The sequence below is a fragment of the Prosopis cineraria genome, unplaced genomic scaffold (genome assembly GCF_029017545.1).
Source record: "Prosopis cineraria cultivar Desert tree isolate PC_DT_omini unplaced genomic scaffold, ASM2901754v1 PC7, whole genome shotgun sequence".
NCBI lineage: Eukaryota > Viridiplantae > Streptophyta > Magnoliopsida > Fabales > Fabaceae > Prosopis > Prosopis cineraria.
This window is the reverse complement of record NW_026555338.1, coordinates 15,715,118-15,742,375: the sequence shown is the minus strand read 5'-3', so window position 1 is coordinate 15,742,375 and position 27,258 is coordinate 15,715,118. Positions and strand designations below refer to the sequence as shown.

General features: G+C 30.8%; 1 protein-coding gene across 4 annotated transcripts; it reads left to right on the top strand.

Annotated features, from left to right (window-relative positions):
* The first annotated feature begins 14,028 nt into the window (after positions 1 to 14,028).
* Positions 14,029 to 21,834, top strand: LOC129315405 (DEAD-box ATP-dependent RNA helicase 42). 4 transcript variants are annotated; one of them, XR_008594482.1, is made up of 4 exons: positions 14,029 to 14,182; positions 15,749 to 19,144; positions 20,043 to 20,190; positions 21,421 to 21,834. XR_008594482.1 is itself a non-coding variant. In XM_054959066.1 (3 exons), the coding sequence occupies exon 2, from the start codon at positions 15,758 to 15,760 to the stop codon at positions 19,139 to 19,141; it is 3,384 nt and encodes a 1,127-aa protein (XP_054815041.1). In that variant the 5' UTR covers positions 14,029 to 14,182; positions 15,749 to 15,757; the 3' UTR covers positions 19,142 to 19,144; positions 21,421 to 21,834. The 4 variants fall into 4 exon arrangements, 2 of the variants coding, with proteins under 2 accessions (XP_054815041.1, XP_054815040.1); XR_008594481.1 differs by having other exon boundaries at positions 21,416 to 21,834; XM_054959066.1 differs by lacking the exon at positions 20,043 to 20,190.
* The last annotated feature ends 5,424 nt before the right edge of the window (positions 21,835 to 27,258 follow it).

Here is a 27,258-nt window from a genome sequence, read left to right as displayed (position 1 = left end):
AATGATGGATTAGTGTATAATTATGAATTGATGTAGAATTATGAATTGTTGTGGAATCATGAATTGTTGTTATTGAGTAATTAAGAATTCTTAAGGAATATGTGATTTGTATGTGGTAAAAATGTAGAGAATATGAAACTAGTATGATTATAAATGTGATGTACATGTGTAACATAGATAGGTGAGAGTTTACCCTGTGATTTAGGAGAATATATTAAGTCCACATGGCATAAACAATATCTGGATAGTTCCCAGAGATGTTTAGCTGTGGCATTGACTTCAATGAGGGTTAGGTGTGGTTCCAGCTTAGCCAATGATACTCACTCTAGGAGTGAAAATGTACACCAAAAATGATATGACACATTATGGGTAAGAGAGTCCATGGTCTAAGTTTGGGGAGCAGTGACCTTTGGCTGGGTTACCTTACAAATATTGGAAAGCTTGAAGAGAATCAAGATATCTAGATTCAATCCTATTACTTGGTAGCCCATAGATTTAGTCAAAAGAAATAAGGAGGTTATAAGTGGTAAATGATTATACATGTATATTTATATGAATATGTGGTATCATATAGAAATATGTGGTATTATATGTGATTTTGTGGTTTGGGGTGTGAGACTATTATGCTTATACAACTTTAAATGTTGTTTGAATTTTTGTTAGAAGTTATTAATTCCTTTGTTATTGAGATATTTATCTCACTCCCTGTTGCTAATGTTTTCACAGGTGACACTTCGTAGGTGTAAAGGAAACAAGAATCAGAGGAACACAATTAGTAATTCCTTATAATGTCCTAGTATATATGTGTAGAGGATTTATACTGTGTATATTTATATATTGCCAACTAAGACTATTAATGCATATTATGAGTATATGAATTAATGGATTAAATTGGCTAGCTCTTTGAGTACAAGCCCATGAAAGCCATGGTTAGTTATTTGAATAAAAAATGAATTTATAATTATGTTTATTCAACGAAAAATATGATTAGATCATACTAAGATGTGGGATAAGTGGTGAGTGTTAGTGGATAAATGAGTAAGCAGGAGCTTGCAAGGTGCATTTTATAAAGTCTTTCATATGGGAGGGGACACATAAGTAGGGCTTACTGAATGTGTTTTGCTTTTATGCAACCCTAAGCTTGAGCTGTCACTGTTCATAAAGCCAAGATGGCTCTTTGAACAGCAATTTGTGAGAGGAGCCGTTGGCTAAAACTTTTAATTGTGGCTTACTCTATTTTAATAAATATGATATATCAACTATAGGGAAGGCAAAAAATATCATACTTTCACTAATAAAAATTATGTTAATAAAATAAATTATTCTTTTATTCTTTATTCAACCAATTTAGATATGTTTTTCAAAATAATGATTCAAACATATTTTTTAAATTTTTATTTTCAAAACTTATTCTGAAAAATTATTCTATAGAATTATTTTAAAGACATAAAAACGAAAAACCAAACGAAACAAGCCTTTAATTAAGTCATTTTTTGTTTGTACCGTTTCAGTTATTTTAATGTTTTTTTTTTTTTCTTTTGTTCGTAAGAAAAGTTGAAAACACACAAAATTTCGCATCGGCAATATCAATAGACATGGATAATCCGTAACCTTGAGAAGAGTTGTTGATAGGTTGATCTGGGCTTAACAAACAACTAGTCCAACATCTAGTGAATGAATTGATCTCAATGAAAAGGAGCCCATTGAACCCATGATATAGCTATCGCTGTCGCAGACTAAAAGCCCAAAATGAAAAACAAAAAAAAAATTCTGCAAGGTGGATCCATCAGTTTTCTACTCGACATTTGCAATCCTAAGGAAATCTTAAAAAAAAAAAAAAATTGCTTACAATAAATATAAATATATGATCAAGTCTACAAAATGATAATAGATAATTGGAGTATTTAAGAGGTTAGTTTCTTAATGAGAAAACCATTCCAAGGCCTGACAAATGCATCATGCACTAAATAGTAATTCAAGAACTTTATAAAGTTTTATTAAAAGATTATATATCTTTTATTAAATTAATTATATAATTTTTATAACTCAAAATCTATATAATTAAGTTTTGTCTTCTAAATAACTTTTATACACATAGAATTTTCATTAAAAAATTAATAAAACTGTAAACATTGTATTAAATCAAATTTCTTTTTTTTTTACCAAAAGTATTAAATCAATTTCTTATAAACTTTAAAAGTTTTTTATTTTGAAAAATTTTATTATTCGTTAATAATTTTATCATTTAAGAAATAAGAACTAATATGTATTTAATTGATCAAATTATAAAGGTTTGATTAAAATAAAATGACTTACAAAACCTAATTCAAAATTGGAAAAATTAGAAGGACCTATAGACCAATTTTCTCTTTATAGTATATATTATTATTGTTTTAATTGCAAAAAATTAACATTTTTAAAATGTTACTTTTAAGGATTCTTGTTTATTAAATGATAATTTATGTTTTTGTGAGTTCGTACACTCTCATATATGTTAGGCTAGTCTTCGAGTATTTAATTGGTTTTTCTTTTCTTCCTTTCCAAAGTTTTGAGTTGAAATTTTTCATATGTCTTTTAATCATAGTAAACCTTTTTACTTGCAATGTCTTTTCTTTTCTCCTATGATTAGTCTTAATTAACAACAGTTAGTTTCTTTGTACCATCATATGACGACTAGGATGATTAGTTTCTAATTACCATGATAATGTGTGGTTTATAGATTAAATATATGGAGTAAATATGGTGATGGCATGGAAAAGAAAGAAGCAAAAATCTAAAGCTTGGAAGCATTTTACAAGGATGTCATTTGATCAAACTAAAGATAAGTATTGGGTCAAATGCAACTATTGTGACTTAGATTATATAAGCCATCCTCCCCTACATGGGACAAAAGCACTTTGGTGACATTTTGAAAAGTGCCCAAAGAATCAAAACAAAACCAACAAGATGACAAAGTCTTTATTCTCAAATACTTCTAGCCAAACAATGTTAACTCAATTGTTTGATCAAGAGTAATGCAAAAGAGATCTTGCAAAATTCATTATAAAAGATGAGATGACTTTTGAGTTGTGAACTTGAGCCTGGATTTCAAATCCTTTCATGATCGATGGATAGTTGCTAGAGGTTGTTACAAGTTGCATCTTGAATAAGCAAGGCATTTGAAAAAATATTTTAAGAAATCTAAAGTCCATCATATGTCCCTCATCACATATTGTTTGATTTTAATACAAAATACAAATTACATGTGTTTAACTGTTCATTGGGTTGATGAAAGTTGGATGATACAAAAGCAAATTTTGAATTTTTCTATAATTAAAAGCATTAAAGGAGATACCATTAGCAAGGAAATTGAGGGATGCTTATTTAGTTAGGATATTGAAAAAGTTTTTACTATTACAGTTGATAATGTTTCTTCCAATGAAACTGCAATTGCATATTTAATTTAAAAAAAATTAAGGGAATGGAATAGTCTTGTCTCACTACTACAAAATACCCCCTTACTTGACGGTTATTTTAGAAATTATTTGACGGTTTTTAACCGTCAAGTAATGAGGTGCCATATATTTATTTGACGGTTAAAAACGGTCAAATATTTTAGAAATTACTTGACGGTTATTTCAAAATAACCGTCAAGTAATCACTTAAACGTTTGCATATAGTGCAGCAATATACTTGACGGTTATTTAAATAACCGTCAAGTATTTAGTAACATTTGACGATTATTTTATAACAAGCATTAAATATGTTTTCGCAAATTCTGTGTACCAAATACTTGACGGTTATTTCATAATAACCGTCAAGTATACGTACATACTTGACGATTATTTCGAAATAACCGTCAAATAAACTTATACTTGACATTTCTTTCTAAATAACCGTCAAGTATTTATGATGTGTTTTTTTAAAAGTTGGGGGCTGCTTTCTGCAAATACAAAGAAATCAAATATATATTAACCAGCCAACAATAAAAAATAATTGAATCATTATTTATATTGAAATTACAATCTAAATATCTTTAATTTATCTTATATCTACCTATACTTTAAACTCGATGCCATAAAAAAATCTATAACTTTGTCTACTTTACAAGTTTAAATTTCAAAATTAATTGGCCTTAGACATAAAATTGACCAAAAAAATAAATGTATACACCAAAACTATTTGGGCCTAACCACTGCTGCTATCCACATGTTAAACACGGCTTGAGCTACCTCTTCAAGGGTTTCCTCTATATGTGCAGCTACATACTGAATACAGTAGGCATCCTCGAAGTACTGTATGTAGAGAGTTAGTTACAACAAATTCAAATTAATAGCTATCTAACAAAAGTTGTTAAAATTTATAATTTAAGTATCATTAAATTTAATATATACCTTGTTAGGTAATGTGGTAGGGGCATGGGTGATAATGTCCTTCAAGAATCTCATCAAGTAATAGCCACAGTCATTGCTTTGATCTGGCTGGAGTGGACACTGTGCAAAAAAAATCATATATCAATAAAATAATAGTTAAAAGGCCATGGTTTGTTAATTAAAAACTCAGTTCATTAGGTTTACCTTAACTATGACCCATGTCTCACAAGAGTCCAATACCCTTAAGTTAGGGGACAAGGTCTTGTTGGTCGCAGTTCGATACAAGACCACAGCTCTAAGAAGGAAATAAAGAATAAATGTTAGAAATTCAATATATATGGATATTAAAAGAACAATTGATAAAAATTCAACTTACTTATTGCTTGGTTCTCCATTAAGATGATCAAGATACCAAATTTTTGAAGCAACAGGGTTAACCACAATAAGCATCCAGTGCCCCTAATAAAAAATAACAAGTGTTATCAAATAAGTAAATATAAAAAATATTTACTTGTACCAATAGGATCAACAGATCTGTCATAGACATTGAGTTTATGTATATATAGTGTACTGCTCATATTTTGAATTTAATTTTTTCTGAAGGACTGAAGGACAAGAATAAGTTCGTTGAGCTCATTCGGCATGCAATTAAATTTATTAGATCTTCTCTAGTAAGGCTATGTAAATTTAAGAAGCTCATGAGAAAGCAAAGAATTGATTTGAAAAATCTACTTAGAATGAATTGTCCTACTTGTTAATTTTAATTATTGTTATGAATTATTAATTAACATTTATTTTCTTAATATTAATCAAGCTTTGTTCATATTGTTGGGTGAAATTTGACATATCTTATGTAACATCCCAATTTTTTATTTTTGACAGTTAAGTAATATTATGAGGGAATTATCCTATGGTAATTGGAAATTACTATACAATTATTTGGTTTAAATTTTAAAGTCTTAATTTCAATTCATATTTCTTTTAGAAAAAAGAGTTACTAAGATTAAGTGGGTGTGGGATTAAATTAAACTATATAAATTATTTATCTACTTGAGTGATTTTGATCATATAAATATTATGAAAATTATATTTTAGCAAAATATATAAATTAAGTTTACTTGAGAATCTAAAAAAAATGAAGATGATTTAAAGATTTATTTGGCCATAATATAAAATTTATGGGATAAGTAAGTAAATATAAAGATAATAAATATGAGGACATAGTGGGTGGCACGTTGGCCAAGCCCACTATATCGTAATATATCCATTCCCCTCCAATTGGCCAATTCATTTTTCCATTTCTCACTTTACTCACACGCACAGTCGCGACAAAGGAAGGCGCGTGGAACAGGTGCGTCTGAGGGGTGATAGATGGCTCTATTATATTATATTTTAAAGATAATTCGAATAGTTTTAAGACTAAATAAATATTTTAAATATTTTTTAATTATCTTTATCCATTGGTTCTTGGATACTTGGATGAAAAAAATTTAAGATTTAATAGATTTTGAATTTTTTATACTTTTATTGACTTTTAAATCTTAACAGAAAAAATGATGTTGGAATAAGAGTTTGTATGATTTAAATTTTATCTAATTAGTTGATTTGAGAAATTAAAGTGATAGTTTAGTTAAAAATTTGTGATTTATGATTTTGATAGTGATATATTTCAAATTTAATGGTTTATTTTGGGTTAATAGAAGTTATTTTGATGATTAAATGGATTGGTTTTGAGGTTGATAATACAATGTAAATATTAGTGCTTTTGGTGGGAAATTTAAATGTTGAGATTTTGAGATTAATGATGACTTGAGTAATTTATTGGTTTTTAATGATTATAATGAATGAAACGATGTCATTAAATTATATGAATATATTTGGGATGGAGAAAGCTATTTGTGGAAGTGAATTAGAATTTTTTTAAACAAAATTTAAGTTTAGATAATAATTAGGTTTTTGGGTTTGGCTAGGCTCTTTGGGGTCTAGATAAGTTAATCACTAATATAATTTTTTTTACATAGGTTAAAAAAGGTTTTTTACACTGACTCCAAAACTAGTGTAAAAAGTTTTGATTTTTTACACCAATTTTTGAATCGAGTTAAAAAACTGGTGTAAAAAGTTATTCAAGAGATTACAAAAAAAAAACTATTGAGAGTACTTTCTACACTGGTCACTTTCAACACCAGTTAATGCAACAACTAATGTAGTAAGTTCTACTTTGTATTGTTCATTAATAGGTGTAGAAAGTGTTTTTTTTTTTTTAAAAATTCTATTTATTTTCTTTCCCAACCTCCTGTAACACCAAAATAACCAATATCAGATAGTCAAAAACAACAAAACAACATATATCTATAATTCAATCCATCTACAATATTTATGAAACTAATAGTTATTTCAAACAAACTACTAACAATTAAATTAAAAATTGTTTCATTTCAAACAAACTAATAATTAAACCTAAAACATGATAATACTTGAACTCACAAGTTTGTGAGTTTTATAATCCTTCCACCCAACGAGAGTACAAAGCAATTTTTTGCAATAGTTGGGATCATGGAAAGCCTTCCTACTTCAGCCAAAGCTTTACCTAAGTATTATCAGACAAGAAAGGTCTAAGAAACAAGAAGAAAAAAGCAAGGGGAGAAAATTTAGAGATTCAATAATGACAAACAAAGAACAAAAGATTGTTCAGTAAAGCAACGTCACTATATAACCTTTAAACAACATATGCTTCTCTAACAACAAAGATGAACCGTGTGGTAGGGCTAGTGCAAGGAACTCACAAAACAGTTTATAAAGAACACAATTGAAAAGGAAAAGAAAGGGCAAAATAAGGGAAGGGAAAAAAGAAGAATTTGTGAGGTAAAGTATGCTCTTGATTTTCCATGTATTATAAGAGATGTAGTAGGTGTTTAGTTTTTAATTTACATCTAGCAAAAGCACATTTGGAAAATTCAACTGTTTGTTGAATTTGACAAAGTACATATCAAATGTAGTTTGAATGTATTTTTGACAGTTACCCAAACAGGCCTGTAATCAAAGACATTTATTAAGAATTCTATTGTTAACTAAGTAAGAGTCAATAAGAATTTTATAAAGATGAAGTCCCTATGCAATTTTTTCTACTAACCTTTACATTGTATATTATATGTTGTGAAAGGGAAAATAAGCTTTTAAGTATTTTACTTAAAATTTCACATTATTTACCTCTTTAAGTGAAAATACAAATAAAAAATTTCATCAATTTATAAAATAATATTAAATTTATAAATATCACTATCACTATACATAAAATTTAAGCTTGGTGTTCATTTGTAACTCCTATAGTGTCATGTGTATTTTTTTTTTCAATTCTTTAATTATAAAATAAGGTAAGTACTCCAAATAGGGTAAAATATAGGGTAAATCCTACTAGCTAATACTGCATTATGTACTAATTCTATATTATCACTACTAAAAGTGAATTTTTGATTGTGACTTTGATTTTTCATTGCTAAAAGTCATCGCCAAAAGTCTTTTTTTGTTGTTTTGGTAGTTGGTCTTTGAACCATTCTCCTACATCTTGATGAGTTGCATATGCTATAGTTTATTATCAATATTGTTCATTTTGGAGACATAATTTAACAATTCTACATCACATGAACCACTGAACCATATAACTGCTCCATCAAGTAAATACATTACTTATCGAAAATGCAAACACTAGTTGGATTAATGAGGTGTCATACCATCTCAATTGTGCAATAGCCTTAGCTATTTGAACATGTCATACCTTATCAGGCCCATCATCATTAAGTACCATCACATTTGATTGCTCTTTACACTAAAATTTAAAAAAATCAGACACCTTTTACATTGAGTGAGGTCTACCTGGTGTAGAAACTAACTGATCTTTTTTTAAAAAAATCAAACACTTTCTACATCAGTTATATGTGAAACCAACATAGAAAATAGTTATTACACTGGTTATATGCAGAACCAATGTAGAAAGTATTTTATTAAATCTTTTTATTTATGAAAATGCCATCACTCAAACTTTTTACTCCGGTTCCTTTTTAACTGGCATAAAAAGGGGTGTGAAAAGTGTTTTTTTTTTGTAGGAGTGAATAGAACTAATGTGTAACTAAGCTATCTAGTAAAATGAATTTTAGAATTTTTGACTAGAATAGATTGTTGAGAAAATTATGATTTTAATAATGTATTGATGTTGTTAAGCTACCTAAATTGTAGACTAATTCTCTTAAGCTCTTGGAACAAGTAGGAGCTTGGAATTGGATTATGTCCACAAGTATCCCTTTGGATTGATTCAAGGAATGGAGGTAATCAGGAATCTAAATTTTCTCATATACTTGCTTAGGTATTTTTGATAACTTGGCAAGTATGAAAAGTATGTTTGTATATGATAATGCTCCTTTTATGTTTTAGAAAATTTGTAAGGTGGGAATGACTTCAATTGTTGAAAATTATGTGGATAAATTGAGTATGTTATGTAATATTGAAAGTTATGAGAATGATTTAAAAACTATGAAATTTGAGTTTGAGAAATATGAAAATGTTAATAGAATTAAGTGTGATTGTTGAAAATATGATATTGTTGGCATGAGAAATACATTATTATGTTTACATATAATTGTGAATATGATGGCATGATTGTAAAAGTAAAATAGGTAGGAGTTTCACCCTAATTAGGGAGGTTGATATATTGTAAGTCCATGTGGCATGAACAATGCTTATGTAGCTCCCAATATTGCATAGCTGTGGCACCTACTCTAATGGGAATTAGATGTGGTTTTAGCTTAGCTAGTAATGCTTACTTTGAGAGTGAATGTGTGTTATTAGCAACATATATATGATACCCTGTGGAAATTTGATTAGTAGAGGTGTTCATAGTCCAAGTTTGGGAGTGGTGGCCTTAGGCTAGTTCAATCACATGAATTAGTCCTATTATGAATTATAGCCTATAATCTCAGTCAGAAGGAATAAAGAGGTAATAAGGGGAAAATTAATGATCATGCAAGCCTAAATATTTTGTTATGTTGAATAATTGTCTTTACTCGCTTTACACACTCTTAAATGTTTATACTTGTGTATGTTAGGATTCCCTAATTACTGAAATGTCACTTGTATATGTTAGGATTCCCTAGTTATTGAAATATTTATCTCATCCTATGGTTTAACACGTGACAAGTGATACTTTAGATAGTGGCAAGGAAAAAGGACTAGAGGCTAATTAGACTCTTGTCATTTGCATGCCTCGCGTTCAATTTATGTGTAAAGGATTTGTACTAATTTATGAGTGTGTGTGTGTAGCCAACTAGGGGACACATAATTGCATTGTGATTTTGTTTTGGTTATTAACTAAATGTTGATAATTGTATAGCCATTTTGTGGACTTAAGCTAGTATGGGCTTATGTGTGAGGTTAGTGATTTGATTGTAGGAAAAGTGTACTTGAGATATTATTGAATATTGTAAGTCTAGCTGATTTTGTTAATCCATGCCCTTGAGGCTTGCAATATGGCTAGAAAATATTGTGATTGACAGTTATATGTGAACTTGATAGTGATAATATTCATGGATGAATTGTGGATTGTAATGTTGTGTTGATTCCTAAGATCAATATGCTTGCCTTGTTGGTTTGGGAGTTCAATTATGCCAAAATGCTTAAGTCATGTAAATTGACTATTATGTCCATATAATGTTGGATAATCCTATTTTAAGATTACCCAACAATGCATATGTTTGTTTGATTAATCTGATTAACTATTTTGAGTTCAATGGTTTTTAGAAATTGGTATTCTACCATGGTAATAGTTAACTTAGAACATTAGTCTTAATTATCATGGTAGTGTGGTTTAATTATGTGGTTATTACACTTTGTGTTAAAGAATGCCATGAAGTTCATCAAAGTCTTTGATTAGGTTGCAGGAAGAAGATGAAGATTACAATGAATACTTTCAAAAGAAAATTGAAGATGAACCTCTTAGTCTATATGATTAGAGTGTTACAAAGGAGTTTATTGTCTTTTTGAAGTTGTTCTACTCTGACATTGAAATTTTCTGTCACATTTCATGACATTGAACACTTCTTTTTTCAATAGTTAGTTGCAATACAAATCAAGTTTAAGTCAAGTGTAACTAATTCTAATGTTCTATTAATTGACATGGTGAGAAGAATGAAACTAAGTTGGATAAGCACTAGGTAAGGCTTATAAGATGAATCCATTATTGGTGATAGTAGAGTGATACTAGACATTAGATACAAATTCAAACATGTCTAAATTGCTTTTGAAAACATGTGTTCTGATCATATACAATGTAAGCTGGTCACAGAATATTATGGATGTCTTGTATAGCTTATATAAAGAATATTCAAAGAATAGGTGAACCATCTAAAACTCAGGCACAAATGAAACATAGGGATCACAACGTTAGGAACCAAGTATCAATTCCTGATGATGTTGTCTTGGCAATCATAGATGATGGAACAATGTGACAGTTTTATACAATGGCAAGCACTGTATGTTAAGAAGAAATTTTTTTGGAGGTGGATGAATATCTTCATACTGAGGTAATTGCTTCTTGTGATCCGAAATTTGATGTTTTGGCTTGGTGGAAAGTGAATAGTTTCAAGTGTAAAGTCTTAGGTTTGATTGCATGTGATGTGTTGGCTTTACTTGTCTCTACAGTGTCTTCAAAATATGCCTTTAGTATAGGAGGTCAAGTATTAGATACTTTTAGGAGTTCCTTATTTGCAAAGATGATTGAAGCACTTATATATGCCTAAAGTTGGCTTTGTCAACCTACTTCCAAATTGAAAGAACTTGATATTAATAATTTTGATGAGTCTAACAATCTTGTTGTTGGTAATTTCATTAACATTATTAATTTATATTATTTTACATTTTTTACATATTAATGGATACCATTTTTCTTAATTTGTTTTTGCAGAGGAAGACTCAATAGCTTGACATTCAACCATCTCAAGTGATTTTGAAGAAGAAGAAGAAGATGATGATGATGATAATGATGAAGATTCAATGCAAGATTACATATATGATTGTTTGTTTTTTCTTGCTGAGTTGTGTTGGCTTGTTGCTTCAGACAAAAATATTTGTCAATTTGTGCAGTTACTTTAATGATTAATGTTGTGACTGTAATATGTAATTGGTAACATTTGAGTTTGTTTCCTTTGATGACAATGATGTTTGAATTGTTATCAAGTAGAACTAGAATTTAGAAGTGTAGAACAATTTGCACTTGATCACTGTCTTTTTCTTTTTTAATAAAAATGAGTTGTTTGTGCAAAACAAGATGGCCAGCTCACCTTAAACAGGCTGAAACGGGCCACGTAGGGTATGGGCTGGCCCTTCCCGTTTGTTGTTTAGCCGTAAGAGCAATTTCATATTTTATTATTTAATATTATAAATTTTAAATTATTATTTTCACAATTCATATACATATATTGCATTAAAATTATGTTTTAACAAAATAAAATGGTAAAAGGTTACAAAGACATAGTTAATAATGGAACATTAAAAGATGAAAAAATGGTAAAAATCTAGTTAGCAAAGTAATAAGTGACACATCTTTGGATAGTAAAGTTATCGAAAGACCATGGAATATTTATTAGAACGTAAGAAATTCTATTCTTTATTGAAGCTAATGACACATTTCTCAAGCTTTGCCTGTTTTTGATGTGTTGAAATTAAACCAGAACAGTAAGTTACTCTCTTTTTAAATTTCCAAAACCTCATTTCTCATCTGAACAAATGTCTTTTCTTGTACCCAATTTGCACAAATCACCGGTGAATATGGAATCATTAAGCTAATATCCTTGTAAACTAATGTTTGCCTTATCATTTTTTTCCAGTTGCATTCAAGCTTAACAAATTTAAAGTTCTCTTGAAAATCCTAAATTATCAAATCATTAGTGAGCCGTGTAGTATTATGAAGTATAATGTTCCTTTTCTGCCAAATGTGATGTAAAAAGAAATAGAAAAAACATAATTTTAAGTCCCTGTACTTTGCTCGTATTTTGTTATTGATCCTTATAATTTTATTTTTTATTATTTTAAATCCCTCCAAGATCCCTATACTTTATTTATAAAGGAACTTAAAACAATAAAAAACAAAAGTACAGGAATACAAAATATCAAAAAATATAAAGACTAATAACAAAATGTGAGTAAAATATAAGAACTTAAAACTATATTTTTTCAAAGAAATATATGCCTTCTAGCATCTTTGTTTCCTAATTCTAAAACATAATGTTTGAAACTTAAGCAGCCAATCTCTTATAACTTTAACTAAATGGCAATCACTGAAAAGATGATATACATTTTGTAGTCACATTACAAGAAAAACACACAAAAAATATCTACATTTAAGTGATGCTCTCTTAGAAAAAAAAGATTATGCTTTAAATTTTAAAATATGTTTTTGGTTGCTTTACATTTTTTAAGTCAACCTCACTTCCCTTATCTAATTCAATCTAGTAAAAGGTTGAGCTTGTTTAGAACAAATGGGTATGAGAAAATTAGAAAATGAATGAGAATTAAAAAAAAATGAAAAAAAAGTACATCCAAGAGTTTAAATGAAATCGCGATAAAAATCCCATTTAATATGACAGAATTTTTTAATAATAATATTTGATTGATTGATATTTAATATCTGTAAATAATTACTAACTATATTTTGTTCTATTATTTAATTGTCCGTAATATATGAGAATATGATTGAATACTATGCAATAAATGAAAGTGAAATAGCTTCTTTGATTTTGAAAGAAAAAATGTTGATAAAGTGAAAGCATGAATTATCAGTGTTTGGTAATATGTCGTAATATTTTATTTCATAATAAAAATATGATATTTATTTTTGTGATCAAAGATAATATTAAGTTATTATTGATATAACACATGTATGAGAGTTAGATAATCCATAAATTAAAGTAAATTAATAAGTATAAATTAGGAAACATGACAATAAAATTCTCCTACATTATATAAATAACAATTTAATTTTTTAAAATATCATAATTTTATTGAAGTCTTCTACATCTATAAATTTTAAAGTGAAAAACTATTTTTTCTTTAAATATTATTTGGTTGGAGGAAAGGGGAGAAGAAATTTTAAAAAATTTCCCTTCCCCCTATCTTCTCCAAAGCCTCCCCCCAAACTGAGGGGATCCCTCCTCCTCTTTCCTCCCCTCCCTTCTAATTAGATAAAATTTTAATCATAATTTTTGTTTAAAGAATAATAATTTTTATTTTATGAATCATAAGAGTTAAATGAAAAATCAAAACTTGTCAAATATAACTTTTATTACTAAAAAATAGGTTCTCAGAATAACAAGTTAAATATAATTTTTATTTAAAAAATAATTACTTTTATTTAAAGAATCATAATAATTGAATAAGAAATTATAACTTATTAATAAGAATAAAATAATCTTTTCAATTTAAAATTTATTAATACAAAAGTTCACAAGAATTTTAATAAAATTATAACATTTTAAAAGACCGGTTTGTCATTTATATAATTTTAGAAAATTTTATTATTATTTTTTCAATAAATTAATAACATTTTTTATTTGAATAATTAATAATCATAATTAATTTTTTTCGACCTGCACCAAATTCTTCCTAAAATAAATTATAACCCCGATGAAACCTATTCTCGTGAGTAGCGGATTCAGCTCTCTTCGTCGACGAACAAGCATTCCGCACTCCGTGGGACACCGTCCACCGTTATCAGCCCTGCGTGGTTGATCTCGGGCAAGCAGCGAAGAACGTTAGAACCCTAGGGCTTTTTCTACTCCCAAAATCCGGTGAGATTGATTTGTTCAATCTGGCTTTGAATCTAGATTTGAATTTGTTTATCGTGCCATCTGTTCGTGGCAGTTCTTTCTTTGTTTTAAATTTTACATTTTAATTTGGTTTTGAATCTGGTCGTGTAATCGTTGAATTTGGGAATACTTACACAGAGCTTTTTTTGTACTAGTTTTTGCTTGAATGGTGTGTAAATGGTTATTGTGCTTTTTCCCTCTTCATTTTGATTACTAGTGACTTGTATGATTTGGAGTTTGTTGTTTTGCAATGTTCGATTTGTTGTGTATTGGCATTCTGTTCATTAATCTTATATTATGATCAATTTTGGAAAATTTTCTAGGTATTTGTGATGCATGATGTTGTAAATGACTTGGCTCGACTTGTGTCAAAAAGTATCTGGAACAAAAATTAAAAAGGGCATCATGTCTACTATGAATATTTCAAAGATTTGAGCGTAGTATAGGTCCGCTTATGCTTCCGAATAGTCATCAATTATCAACTGCTCGAGAAATCTCTCATAATTGTTCTGTAATTCTCTGCTACCAATCTAACACGAGGATATTCAAGTATTTTGGCTTGGATTAGCAGCTTCTTGGTCTCGGACTAAACTAACTGATTTTCTTACCCCTTCCTAAAATGCAAGTTCTTCTTGAAATTCTTCTATCACCACAGTATATCACTCCAACCAGATCTCCAGAGATCCTCATGAAAACCATGTATTCTTTCCTTTTCTTCTTTCTTTAACGTAAGCACAAATTGTTGACCAACCTAAATTATAGTTTTCAGAAGGTTAACACTGGATTGTACTCACAATTTATCATTTTAACTGTCCTGTATGCACAAGGTCTTCTGCCCTTAAAAACTACTTTATTCTTGGCTAAATAGAGTATCAATAAAGATCACAGTGCATTGATCCCTGCGCTCAACATTTTCTGTAGTTTTCATGAGCAATTCATGTCTCATATCCTGGCAGAATTTGAATGCTGAAGAGTTCCAGTATTATTCTTGATTTTCAAGTATCTGGGACCTAAACTTTTGCAAATAGAATTTATGCTCCATGCTTGCTTTGTAAATAATAATTTACTAACATTTCCCATCTCTGTAAACCCCTTTTCTCCTTTATCCAAAGGTTCGCACAATTTTTCCCTATTTAATGCGTGCATTATTTGTCTGTCTTCATAAAAAACCCAAAAAACTTTGGGAAGAAAGAGAGTCAAGATATTGATGATATTGCATGGGAAATATACTGAAACTATACTAGTTTATTCAGTTTTAATAATGTGATATAAGTGTGTTTTATTCTCCACATGATTGGAACTGTTGTTATTGTATTGTTTAATGCTTGATGCTTAATTCTGAATTGGAAGTTAGATCATATGCTTTTGATTTGTTATCTTCCATGCATTTTTTACAACCTTAATGTCACATTCAGATTAACTTTGACTCTATTTTTATGCCGAATATACTGCTGTGTGCTTCTCTTCTACAGTTAATACTTTATGTATCTATAAAATGATTTTTTGGCCTTAATCTGTAAATTGTTACTGCTATTGCAAATTTTGTAGGAGAAAACAATGGATGAGGGAAAGCGTAAATCTAGGAAGGAAGATTATGAAGGGAAGGAAGAGGATTCCAAAAGGAGTCGCCGTGAACGAGATCGTGAGAAGACTGGTGATAAAGTTAAGGATAGAAGTGAAGGGAGGCATAGGGATAGAGAGAAGAGAGATCGTGAGAGCCGACGCTATGAGAGAGAGAAAAGCAGTGATTCTGATGAAAGATTTGATAGAGAAAGAGAGAAGCATAGAGACAAGGATAAGGATAGGACACGAGTTCATGATGAAGAAAGAGAAAGAGCTCGAGACAAGAAAAGGGAAAGAGACAAGGAAGAAAGGGAAAGGGAGAGGAGAGATAGGAGGGAGAAGGAAAGAGAGAAAGAAAGGGAGAAGGATAGAGAAAGGGAACGGGATCGAAGAGAGCGTGAAAGGGAGAGGGAAGTGGAAAGAGAAAGGGGGAGGAGAGTAAAAGAGAGGGAGAAGCGTAAGGAAGTTGATAGTGAGTGTAGTGATGATGATTCAAGGGATAAAGAAAGAAAGCGGCACAAGAAAGATGATGATGATTACAAGGGTAGAGAGCAGGAGAAGAGTGGTAGCAAGTCAAGTAGGCAAACTGAGAACATTGAGGAGGGCCCAAGGAAAAAGAGTGGAAATGATAACTCAGATGCTAATGAAAGCAAACCAAGTCGTGAGGAGGAGTTAGAGGATGAACATAGGAGGTTGGATGAAGAGATGGAAAAGAGGAGAAGGAGAGTTCAGGAATGGCAGGAGTTGAGAAGGAAGAGGGAGGAAGCTGAGAGAGAAAAGCGTGGTGAAGCAAGTGCTGATGAACCCAAGTTTGGAAAGGCCTGGACACTTGAAGGGGAATCTGATGATGAAGAAGGAACCACTACAGGGAAGCCAAATACATCTATGGACGTAGATGAAGATGACAAACCTTCGGATAAAGAACCTAAGGATTCGATGGCAGTAGATGTTAGTAATGGACCTGTTACTTCTAATTTACATGATGAGACTGATGGTTCTCATGCAGATGAGGAGATTGATCCATTGGATGCTTTCATGAGTTCTATGGTTTTGCCTGAAGTTGAGAAGCTGAGTAGTTCTGTGGCTCCCGAATCTTCTAATCAAACTTCTGACTCAAAGCCCAAAGGTAACAAGGATGAGCAAAGTAATGGTAGGAACCCTAGGAAAGGGTCAAATAAATCAATTGGGAGAATAATTCCTGGTGAAGAGTCTGACTTAGATTATGAAGACCTTGAAATTGAGGATGATCCATTAGATGAAGATGATGATGAATTCATGAAAAGAGTAAAGAAAACCAAAGCTGAGAAACTTTCTATTGTTGACCACTCAAAGATTGATTATAAGCCATTCAAGAAAAATTTTTATATTGAAGTAAAGGAGATTGCCAAGATGACTCCTGAAGAAGTTGCAGCATATAGGAAGGAGTTGGAGTTGAAGATACATGGAAAGGATGTACCAAAGCCTGTAAAATCATGGAATCAGATTGGACTTACTAGCAAAATTTTGGAGACAATAAAGAAGCTTAATTATGAAAAGCCAATGACTATTCAAGCTCAAGCACTCCCTGTAATTATGAGCGGTAGAGATTGCATTGGAATTGCTAAAACTGGGTCAGGTAAAACCCTTGCTTTTGTTCTGCCAATGTTGAGGCACATCAAGGATCAGCCACCAGTTGTTGCAGGAGATGGACCAATTGGCCTTATTATGGCCCCTACAAGGGAACTAGTTCAACAGATTCACAGTGATATAAAAAAATTTGCAAAAGTACTTGGTCTCAGGTGTGTGCCTGTCTATGGAGGTTCTGGTGTTGCCCAGCAAATCAGTGAATTGAAACGTGGTACTGAGATAGTGGTTTGTACTCCAGGTAGGATGATTGACATACTATGCACTAGTGGTGGAAAAATAACTAACCTGCGTAGAGTCACTTATCTGGTCATGGATGAGGCTGATCGTATGTTTGACATGGGCTTCGAACCTCAAATCACCCGAATTGTTCAGAATATTCGACCAGATCGACAAACAGTTCTCTTTTCTGCTACATTTCCTCGTCAGGTTGAAATTCTGGCTCGTAAGGTTTTGAACAAACCTGTTGAAATACAAGTTGGTGGAAGGAGTGTCGTCAACAAGGACATAACACAGCTAGTAGAGGTGAGGCCAGAAAATGATAGGTTCTTTAGGCTCTTAGAATTACTTGGGGAATGGTATGAGAAGGGAAAGATTTTGATATTTGTCCACTCACAGGAGAAATGCGATGCTTTGTTCAAGGATTTGCTTAGACATGGTTATCCATGCCTTTCTCTTCATGGGGCCAAGGATCAGACAGATCGTGAATCCACAATTTCTGACTTCAAAAGCAATGTCTGCAATTTGCTGATTGCAACAAGTATTGCAGCCAGGGGTTTAGATGTCAAGGAGCTTGAATTGGTCATCAATTTTGATGTTCCAAACCACTATGAAGATTATGTGCATCGTGTTGGACGTACAGGCCGAGCTGGTCGGAAGGGTTGTGCTATAACATTTATCTCAGAGGAAGAAGCAAGATATGCACCAGATCTGGTTAAAGCTTTGGAGCTATCTGAACAAATAGTTCCTGATGACCTGAAAGCTCTTGCTGATGGATTTATGGCAAAAGTTAATCAAGGACTTGAGCAAGCCCATGGGACTGGCTATGGAGGCAGTGGCTTTAAATTTAATGAAGAAGAAGATGAGGTAAGGAGAGCAGCAAAGAAAGCACAAGCCAAAGAATATGGGTTTGAAGAAGATAAGTCTGATTCTGAGGATGAAGATGAAGGTATTAGGAAGGCAGGAGGTGACATCTCACAGCATCCTGCTCTTGCCCAGATTCTAGTTGCTGCCACCAAAGCAAACACTCCTGCAATGCCCTCTACTTCCCAGGTAGTTTCAAATGGAGGACTGCCTGTTTCTTTGCCTGCTGTTCTTGGTCTCCAGACTGCAGGAGTCATGCCTGGGACAGGGCTGCCCATTGTTCCAAGTGATGGAGCAACTCGGGCAGCATTAGCTGCTATGAACCTGCAAAATAAATTAGCAAAGATTGCTGGTGCTATGCCTGAGCATTATGAAGCTGAGTTGGAGATAAATGACTTCCCCCAAAATGCTCGGTGGAAAGTCACACACAAGGAAACTCTGGGCCCAATTTCTGAGTGGACTGGAGCTGCTATTACCACCAGGGGGCAGTATTTCCCACCTGGCAAGATCCCTGGACCTGGTGAACGGAAACTCTACTTGTTCATTGAGGGCCCCAGTGAACAGTCTGTTAAGAGAGCAAAAGCAGAATTGAAGCGTGTGCTGGAAGATATAACAAATCAGGCTTTGCAGCTTCCTGGTGGTGCTCAACCAGGCAAATACTCTGTTGTATAATAGGTAAAATCCTTATCTAATTGAACGTTATATTGTTCACATTTTGACAGATGTTACTTTATTAATTCCCATGGTTATTTAATCATTCTATCTCTTAGTGTTGTCATCTCTCATAAGTTGTTGAAGTGTAATATCCAGTTAGTTAATATGACCAATAATATATTAGCATAATTTCACTTACTACCGTAAAGAAGCCTTTCAATCTTGGTTGTTTTTGTTGAATTTTGTGTTGATCATTTCTTTGTTGGTGTTAACTGTCCTTAAGTTTGATATGGTCAAGCAATTTTCTCATGTTTAATCTACTACTGTGGGAGGATTTGCTCTATGTTCAGAACTAACATTCAGTTTTGCTTTTATATGTTTAGAAAAACATAAGTTCGTACAGTCTGGTCTTTTAACAAGAAAACAGGATTTTATCCTTGGCAATACTTTTGCTGATTGTCTTACTTTAAAAAATCAGACACAATTCTTGTGCATTTCAAGGGTTCTAATAAATGAGAAAAATTGTTAATAGCCATAGTAGCCATAGTGTAGCTTGCGATAAACTTTTACAATATATAGTGATATTGATACATTGAGTTCTTCTGTCTTTGTTTCTTGAGAGGCAACCTTGGATTAACCATCTTACAAGTAAAACACACCTCCGGCCCTCCCCACAAAAACCCAAAAAAAAAAAAAAAGAAAAAAAACCTTGTTTTTCAGGTAGGCGTGCAACTGTTATGGACAAACCAGTCTCCCTTTCTTGTGTGTTTATTTTGCATCTATCAAACTCCTTAATACAGTTTTGCCCACCTTGATGTTAAGATTTTTTTTTTTTTTTTAATTTGTCAAAAGATTTGCCCCCAAAATTTTCTGCCCATTTGATTATTTTCTTTCTTGTTTATCTTTCAATGTGGTACAGGGGATCTTTTTAGCCTTTTTTGCATGTTCAATATACTCCCTCCATTACACTTGCCACTAGATTTTCCAAGAGGTGGTGGTGGTGATCATGGTGCAGCATTTTTGCATTGGAGTCCAGTTTAGTAGGCCAATACTCTGTTGTATTATAGGTAAAATCCTGATCCGGTTGAGCATAGTATTGCTCACTCATTGACAGAAGCTACTTAATGTATTCCCTTGGTTGTTCAATCATTCTGTCTCTGAGGGTTGCCATGTCTCGTTTCTTGTTGATGTGTAAAATCCAATCTGATAATATGACCATTAAGTTATTAGCATTATTTTTCTTACTGTTGTAGAGAAGCCTCTCCGGTTTATTAGTGTTCACTGTCCTTGTGTCTGGTTTGGTCAGGTGATTTTCTCATGTGTAATCTACTTTAGGTGGATCTTCTCTAGGTTCATAAACATTTTTTTTCAATGTTTACTTTCCTTGGTCTTGCGGTTTAGGTAAAACTTGAATTCATATAGCCAAATCCTGTAGCAGGCAAATCATATTTTTTCTCGAGCAATGTTTTTAGTCATTATTTTTGCTCTAAAATTTTCCTTGGTCTGTGAGTGTGCGTTTGGAAGCATCATTTGATGTTGCCTGTTGCATGTGTTGCAATATTTTTCCCTACTTTTCTTAGCCATTACTTGTCAATTCAGGTTGTTTTGTCTGTTTTGCGTCTATCAAACTCAGAGTTCTAAACATACTCCTCTAGAATTATAGGGCTCCTTTTAGAAGGATTTTTTTCATTACTTTTTTCCAATATTACCCCTAATTAAACTCATTAACCTTAAGAGAGAATGTAATGCCAATTTGGAAAGGGAGAATGACAGAGATGTCTCAAGGGATGCCAAATTTCATAAATTTGTAAGTTCAGCTTTCAATTTTGTAATTTCGTTGTGATGAATTTGTAACTTATTTTTTAAATTTTAACATAGTTGAAGAATAAATAAATTTATTTTTCCTGTTAAAAATTGGAACATAATTTGCAAATTTATCACAATGAAGTTGCAAAATTAAAAACTGAATTTTCTAATTTCTGGAATTTGATATTTGGAACTTAAGTTGAATTAATTAGTCTCAAGCATTCTCCCGTTTGGAAGTGTTTCATCTAAATATGGATAAAATAAGAAATTCGTGTTATTTTCACACAGTTAATGACTTGATTCTCTCATTGGTTCTAGTGAAGTAGTTAATGACTTAATTATCTCTCATTGGTTTTGGTGAAGTAGTTAGAAGTGATTTTACCTGCGTGTTGATGTTAAATATATTTGTGGGATAATGGTTTTTCTTTTTTTGGTCCAAAAAATTTCTTTACAGTTGACTATTTCTTGTTTTGTCATTCAATGTAGTTCAGGGGATCTTGTAATCCTTTATTGCATGGTCATTGGACTTCCTGGATTACACTTGCTTGTTGATGTTCCAAGAGGTGGTGATGATCATGGTGAGACATTTTTACGTCAGTCAAAGTATAGTTTGGATGAGACATCACAGGAAACTTGCATCTGCTGTGTGTTCTTGTGCATACAATGTAAGATCTATGATGGGAAAGAAGGGAGACCAAGACAAAGATGGCCAGAGGAATGTTTAAAGAATATATTTTGGTTGTGGTGGCAACCCTAAGATTGAGAACTCAATCCAATATGAATTGGGTTCTTGATTTTTCATTTGGACTTGTTGGGGATGTAATGTGTTTAAAAAGAAAAGTTTGATCTTGTTAGTCTTGGAAAACCAACAATTTATGGAACTTGAAAGTCTTGAATTTTTAGCATTGCGCGCATTAGTCCATAATGATTTCTAGTTGCAGTTTCTTCTTTGAAGCGTCCCTTGCTATCCATGCTTTGCATTAGTCCATAATGGTTTCTAGTTGCAGTTTCTTCTTTGAAGTGTTCCTTACTGTCCATGCTTTGCTGACTAATGAATCATAATGACGTGGATTTAGATTTGGTAAGTATATTTACTCAATAAATGTCTTGTGTGATATCATAATAAATGTTTGATTTAATTGAATAATTGTTAGAAATTTTTGTTGTATAATACTTAGAAAAGATTAAATCTCAATTTTAGAGGTGATAGTATTCAAATTTCTTGAAAGAAATGTATTTTAATAATTTTTAAATAGTGAAAATTTTTTTAATCATAAGTTAAACACTCAAATTCAAATTCATGAAACGAACTTATAAATAAATTCATTGATTAAAACCTATTCATAATTTTCCTATTATTTATTAATATTTTGGATTTTGATATTTTCGTTAATCTCGATTCATGAAAGTGATTTATTATTTATTTATTTTAAAATTTTATTATACGTTTGTTTATTTTCACATCTTTATGATATTTTTTTTTTCATCTATTGCATCAGATTTATGTTTTTGGAGGATTGCATTAACGAACATATTTGTAAATAAGGGCCAAATGATTCTGATATGTCTCTTGCAATTAAATTCCTTGCTGAATTGACATAATTACCCCCTTGTATTTTCTTCCTTATCTTCGTTCTCGCTTTTCCTTCTCTATCTTCCTCTCGTGACATTTTTTTTTTCTTGGATGATATATGAAGGTGGTGGGAGCCAAGAGATTACAAATGATAAATCACTGCACATGATTAATATCTTCCTCTTCGCCTTGTCATGAAGGATCTTCATAGACTCTTGCTTTTAATAATGAGCATTTATTCAAAAATTTTATATATACCTTAAAAAAATATATATATATATATATATATTGGAATTAAAAGGGTAGTCACTAATGGTACGGGGTTATAAACGGGATGGAACTTGTAACTTCTTAATTATAGGAGAACTTACATGCCCTTAAACTACAAGGCAATCCACATATACCATGAAATATCATACTACACGAGCGGGTCTTGTCACATAACACTTATGGTTTTACTTTGCATCTGTGTCACTTGTTTTGAATAGATTATTCGAGTTAGATCTCACGGTAAATAATCATTATCATTGCCGATTATATAATATAAAATTGATATATATATATATATATATATATAAAATAACATGCCTCCTCCCTCACAAGCTTTCAACAACTGCTTCCCAATGTTGATGTGGCCTTCTACAAAAGCAAAGCGGAGAGATATGCTTTGTAGAGAATTTCGTTCAATGGCCAGTTCTAGTTTTCGTGACAAAAGAGGGTTACACCCATGAATTGTTTGTATATCTCTAAACCAATATTTTGTTATAAATAAATAGACTTTGATTATTATTTGTGGGCTTTCTGTTATAAATTTTATATGGATTACTTGTAATTTTATCTTATAAATTTCAAATTGGATATAGAAGCTACAACATTTCGTATATGAGGCATGAAATTTACAACAACTATCAAAACCACGCCAGCATGATAAAGGGGCATTTCGTTAAAAATAATTAGACTTTAATTATTATTACATAACTTCTGTTGTAAATTTTGTCAAGATAACTTGTAAAAAATACACTAAAATATTTACCTTAAAATTTACATTTTACAACACTAAGGAAAAAAAAAAACTATTTAAAACAACACTAGCACAATCCTATAATCATCGTAATTCTATTGATATTTACATGTTGGACAAAGAATTGTGGTTCCTAAGAAGGTGTGGAATTGTCAAAAAATGAATAATATAGCTATGAAGTTGTTTATTACTTGCCAATAAGTGAATATGAAGTTGTCAATGTCCGAACCTCGAACTGTAAAATATGAACTTTTATTTGTCACTTGTACGATATAGATATTCAACTGTCAAAACTGCATGAGCTTGATAAACATATGTTTTGTTTATAACAATTGGACTTTAATTGTTATTTATAGACATTACATTGTAAATTTCATATCGGTAACATATAAAAAAATACACCACAATGTTTACCTTATATATAATTGAGCACAAACAAACCACACTTATTGACACAATCCAGTTGAAAAACTACACCACATTTACTAGCACAATCCTATTTTTTGAGCGTGAATATTGTGATATATATAGATATTAGGAAATTTACAACTTAAGGCTCATAATTTATAAGCATAGGTTCGGATATTGACAAGTCAAGGTTCTAAATTTACACATTCATATGTTTACAAGTTAAGGTTCATAAGTGACAAACAAAAGTTCAAATTTTTACAATTAGAGGTTCAAATATTGAGAAAGTACTTCAAATTCACATATTAACAAGTAATTGTTCATTTTTTTGATAACTCCATATCTTCTCAAGGATTGAAATTTTTATCCAACATGTAAATGTAAATGAAATTAAGATGACTTTAGGATTGTGCTAGTTAGGGAAAATATTGTGGTGTATTTTTTTCAAGTTACCTTGAAAAATTCACAATAAAATGTCCGTAAATAACAAATAAAGTCCAGCTATTTTCAACAAAATATCCAGTTACCAAGCTAATGTGGTTTTGACATAGTTGAACACTTGTGCTATGTGAGTTACGAATAACAATTAAAAGTTGATATTTTTACAATCGGGCATTGACAACCTCAAGTTCATATATTAACTAATTAACAAGTTCCAAAACTAAAATTTACATTGATACTCTTGTTTTTTTTTTTGTTAACCAATAATTACATCAATGCATTCAAATTTTCATTTTACACAACCCTCGTGTTTTGCAAACCAATATGTAAGATTCATGAATTTACAATTGAACTTTTTACATTAACAAAACAATATTTATTCTTTTTTTCACAATACGTAATCCAATTTTTCTCACGGTGACTTTCACTAATTACCAACATATTCCATAACAAAATTTCATTAGTTTATGAATTTATAACTACAATATAAATTTTTACAATACTACGTTACAAAATAAATTTCAGCTCATGGACAATTTTAGATCCCAACATTTATCTTGTGCAGAACTCAGACTATAGAATTGTGTGCTTTTGATTGACTATGTGAAGTAAATCTCTATTCTAGTTAACAAAAGTGGAAATTTGCATCGATTTCTGATAATTTCAGCTCATGGACAATTTTAGGTCCCAACATTTATCTTTTTTAATCCTTTTGCAGTTTGCGAATATCTAATATATTGTTTGAACTAGAATTTAGGTGAAAAAGTCGAATTCATGTGATGTGGGCACGTGTGATATATATATATATATATTTTTATATAATATTCATTACTTGGACCGTTTCTTAGTCAAGTCTAAACGTCCAACCCCGTATGCCAATCTTCCATGCCCATGCGTTCCAACATGTAGGAATCTGGAGTCCAAAAAACATACTTATCGTGATGATAAAACTTCTCTTCTACTACACAGGAACCCAGAATCTAGGATATTATAAGGTCACATTTAGTTACTAAAAATGAATGGAGTGAAATAAATTGAAAGAATCAATACAAAAATAAATTAAATTATCCTTCTTCCTCATAGTAAGTATGATAAAATTCATTAATATATATTACAAATATAAGAATAATCACACCTTTTAAAATTTTAAAAAATATGATTTTCAACGTCATGAACTAAATTACCTAATTTCTTTATGAATGTGATCCACTGTTCCTTTTATTCATCTCGTTTTTACTTTTATTTTTTTAATTCATTTCATTCCATTATTTTTTAGTAAACGTGACCTAAGTTTTACAGTAGATATACAATGTTTTCTGAGAAAGAAAGAGGGAAAGAACAGCAAAGAGAAGGGTCTGAACATACAATTCAAAAAATGCAACAGCCAGTTCCTATCTCTCTCTCTCTCGATAGGTAGTAGTTGCATAATTTTCAATATATATGTATATATGTAACAGCTCTAACAACTTTCTTGCAACAACTCTAAATTATTTAAATAAAAAGAAATTATCCAACTTTAATTAATTATTATTATATCTGGGCTTTTGCATACTTGGTCTAATTCATCAAGGATAGGCATGGACCATAACAATTAATACACGTCGACAAAGACACATCTATTGATGTCTTTATTTAATCAAAAGTACGTAGTCAAATTTAATCCTGGTTGGCAAACGAAGTGTAAAGGAAAAATTTATATACTTAATTTTATATATTTAAGGTGTTTGTTTTCAGTTAATTCATTCATAGATTATTTATTTTATAATAAATTTTTGTTATTAATATTATTAACATATTAAAATTCACTTGTTTTGATTTGATTAGATAAAAGTACATTAAGCATATAAGACAAAGTACCTAAGTTTTGCCCTTGTCTTGTGTTTACTTTAGTATTTCTTTATACTTGTACTCCATTTGTTTTAAAATGTAAGGTATTTTTTAAAGAGTTGGATGTTTAAAAGTGTAAGACATTTTTAATATTTTGAGATATAATCATTGCTTTTTTTTAAAGTGCCCCTATTGATGAATGACTTTATATTTATTGTAGGGTGTTTAATTGAGATAAATATAAAAAGATATGGCTAGTTTAAAAGTAAGTAACTACTTTATTGAGAGATGAGATTCGGTTAAAAATGTCTTATATTTTTAAATGGATAGAGTATTTTAAAAATCACGAAGAGAATGAAAATAATATGATTGGATTAGATTCAATTTACCAAGGCCAATTCGGATGCCCAGGCCAGTTACTATTTTAGTTTGGAAAACTAATCCTGATTATCCTTTAATTTGTAACCTATGCATGCCATGAAATATTTTGGTCAACCTACTCGTATCGAGTAATTATATTTTCCACAAAAAAAAAAATGCCTAGTTGAAGTAGGAAAGTAGTAAATTTAACACAAACAAACAAAAATGTGCATGCACGGATATATAGACAAGGATTATCCTTAAAGGAATTCTACTTTTTTTTTTTTGCTAAATAAAAAAAAAATTCTACTCACCCCTTTCGCTTATGAATATAGGCGAAATTGTCACATGGTTTTTATTTTTTTTAAGCAAAATTACACATTTTAACAAGTATTCCCTTCGTTAAAAAATGTAAGGCATTTTTTGAGAAATTACATGTTAAAAAATATAAGCATTTTTAGTCTTTTAAAATATAATCATTGCCTCTTTTTTTTTCAAAAGTACCCCTATTGATAATGACTTTATATTTATTATAGGGTATTTAATAGAGGTAAATATGAAATAATAGGATTAATTGAAAAGTAGGTAACTACTTTATTGGGGGTGAAATTTAGTTAAAAATACCTTACCTTTTTGAATGGAGGGAGTAGTGTTTATCACAACTTTCCTAAATTATACCTCATAAAATTATAGTTTTCA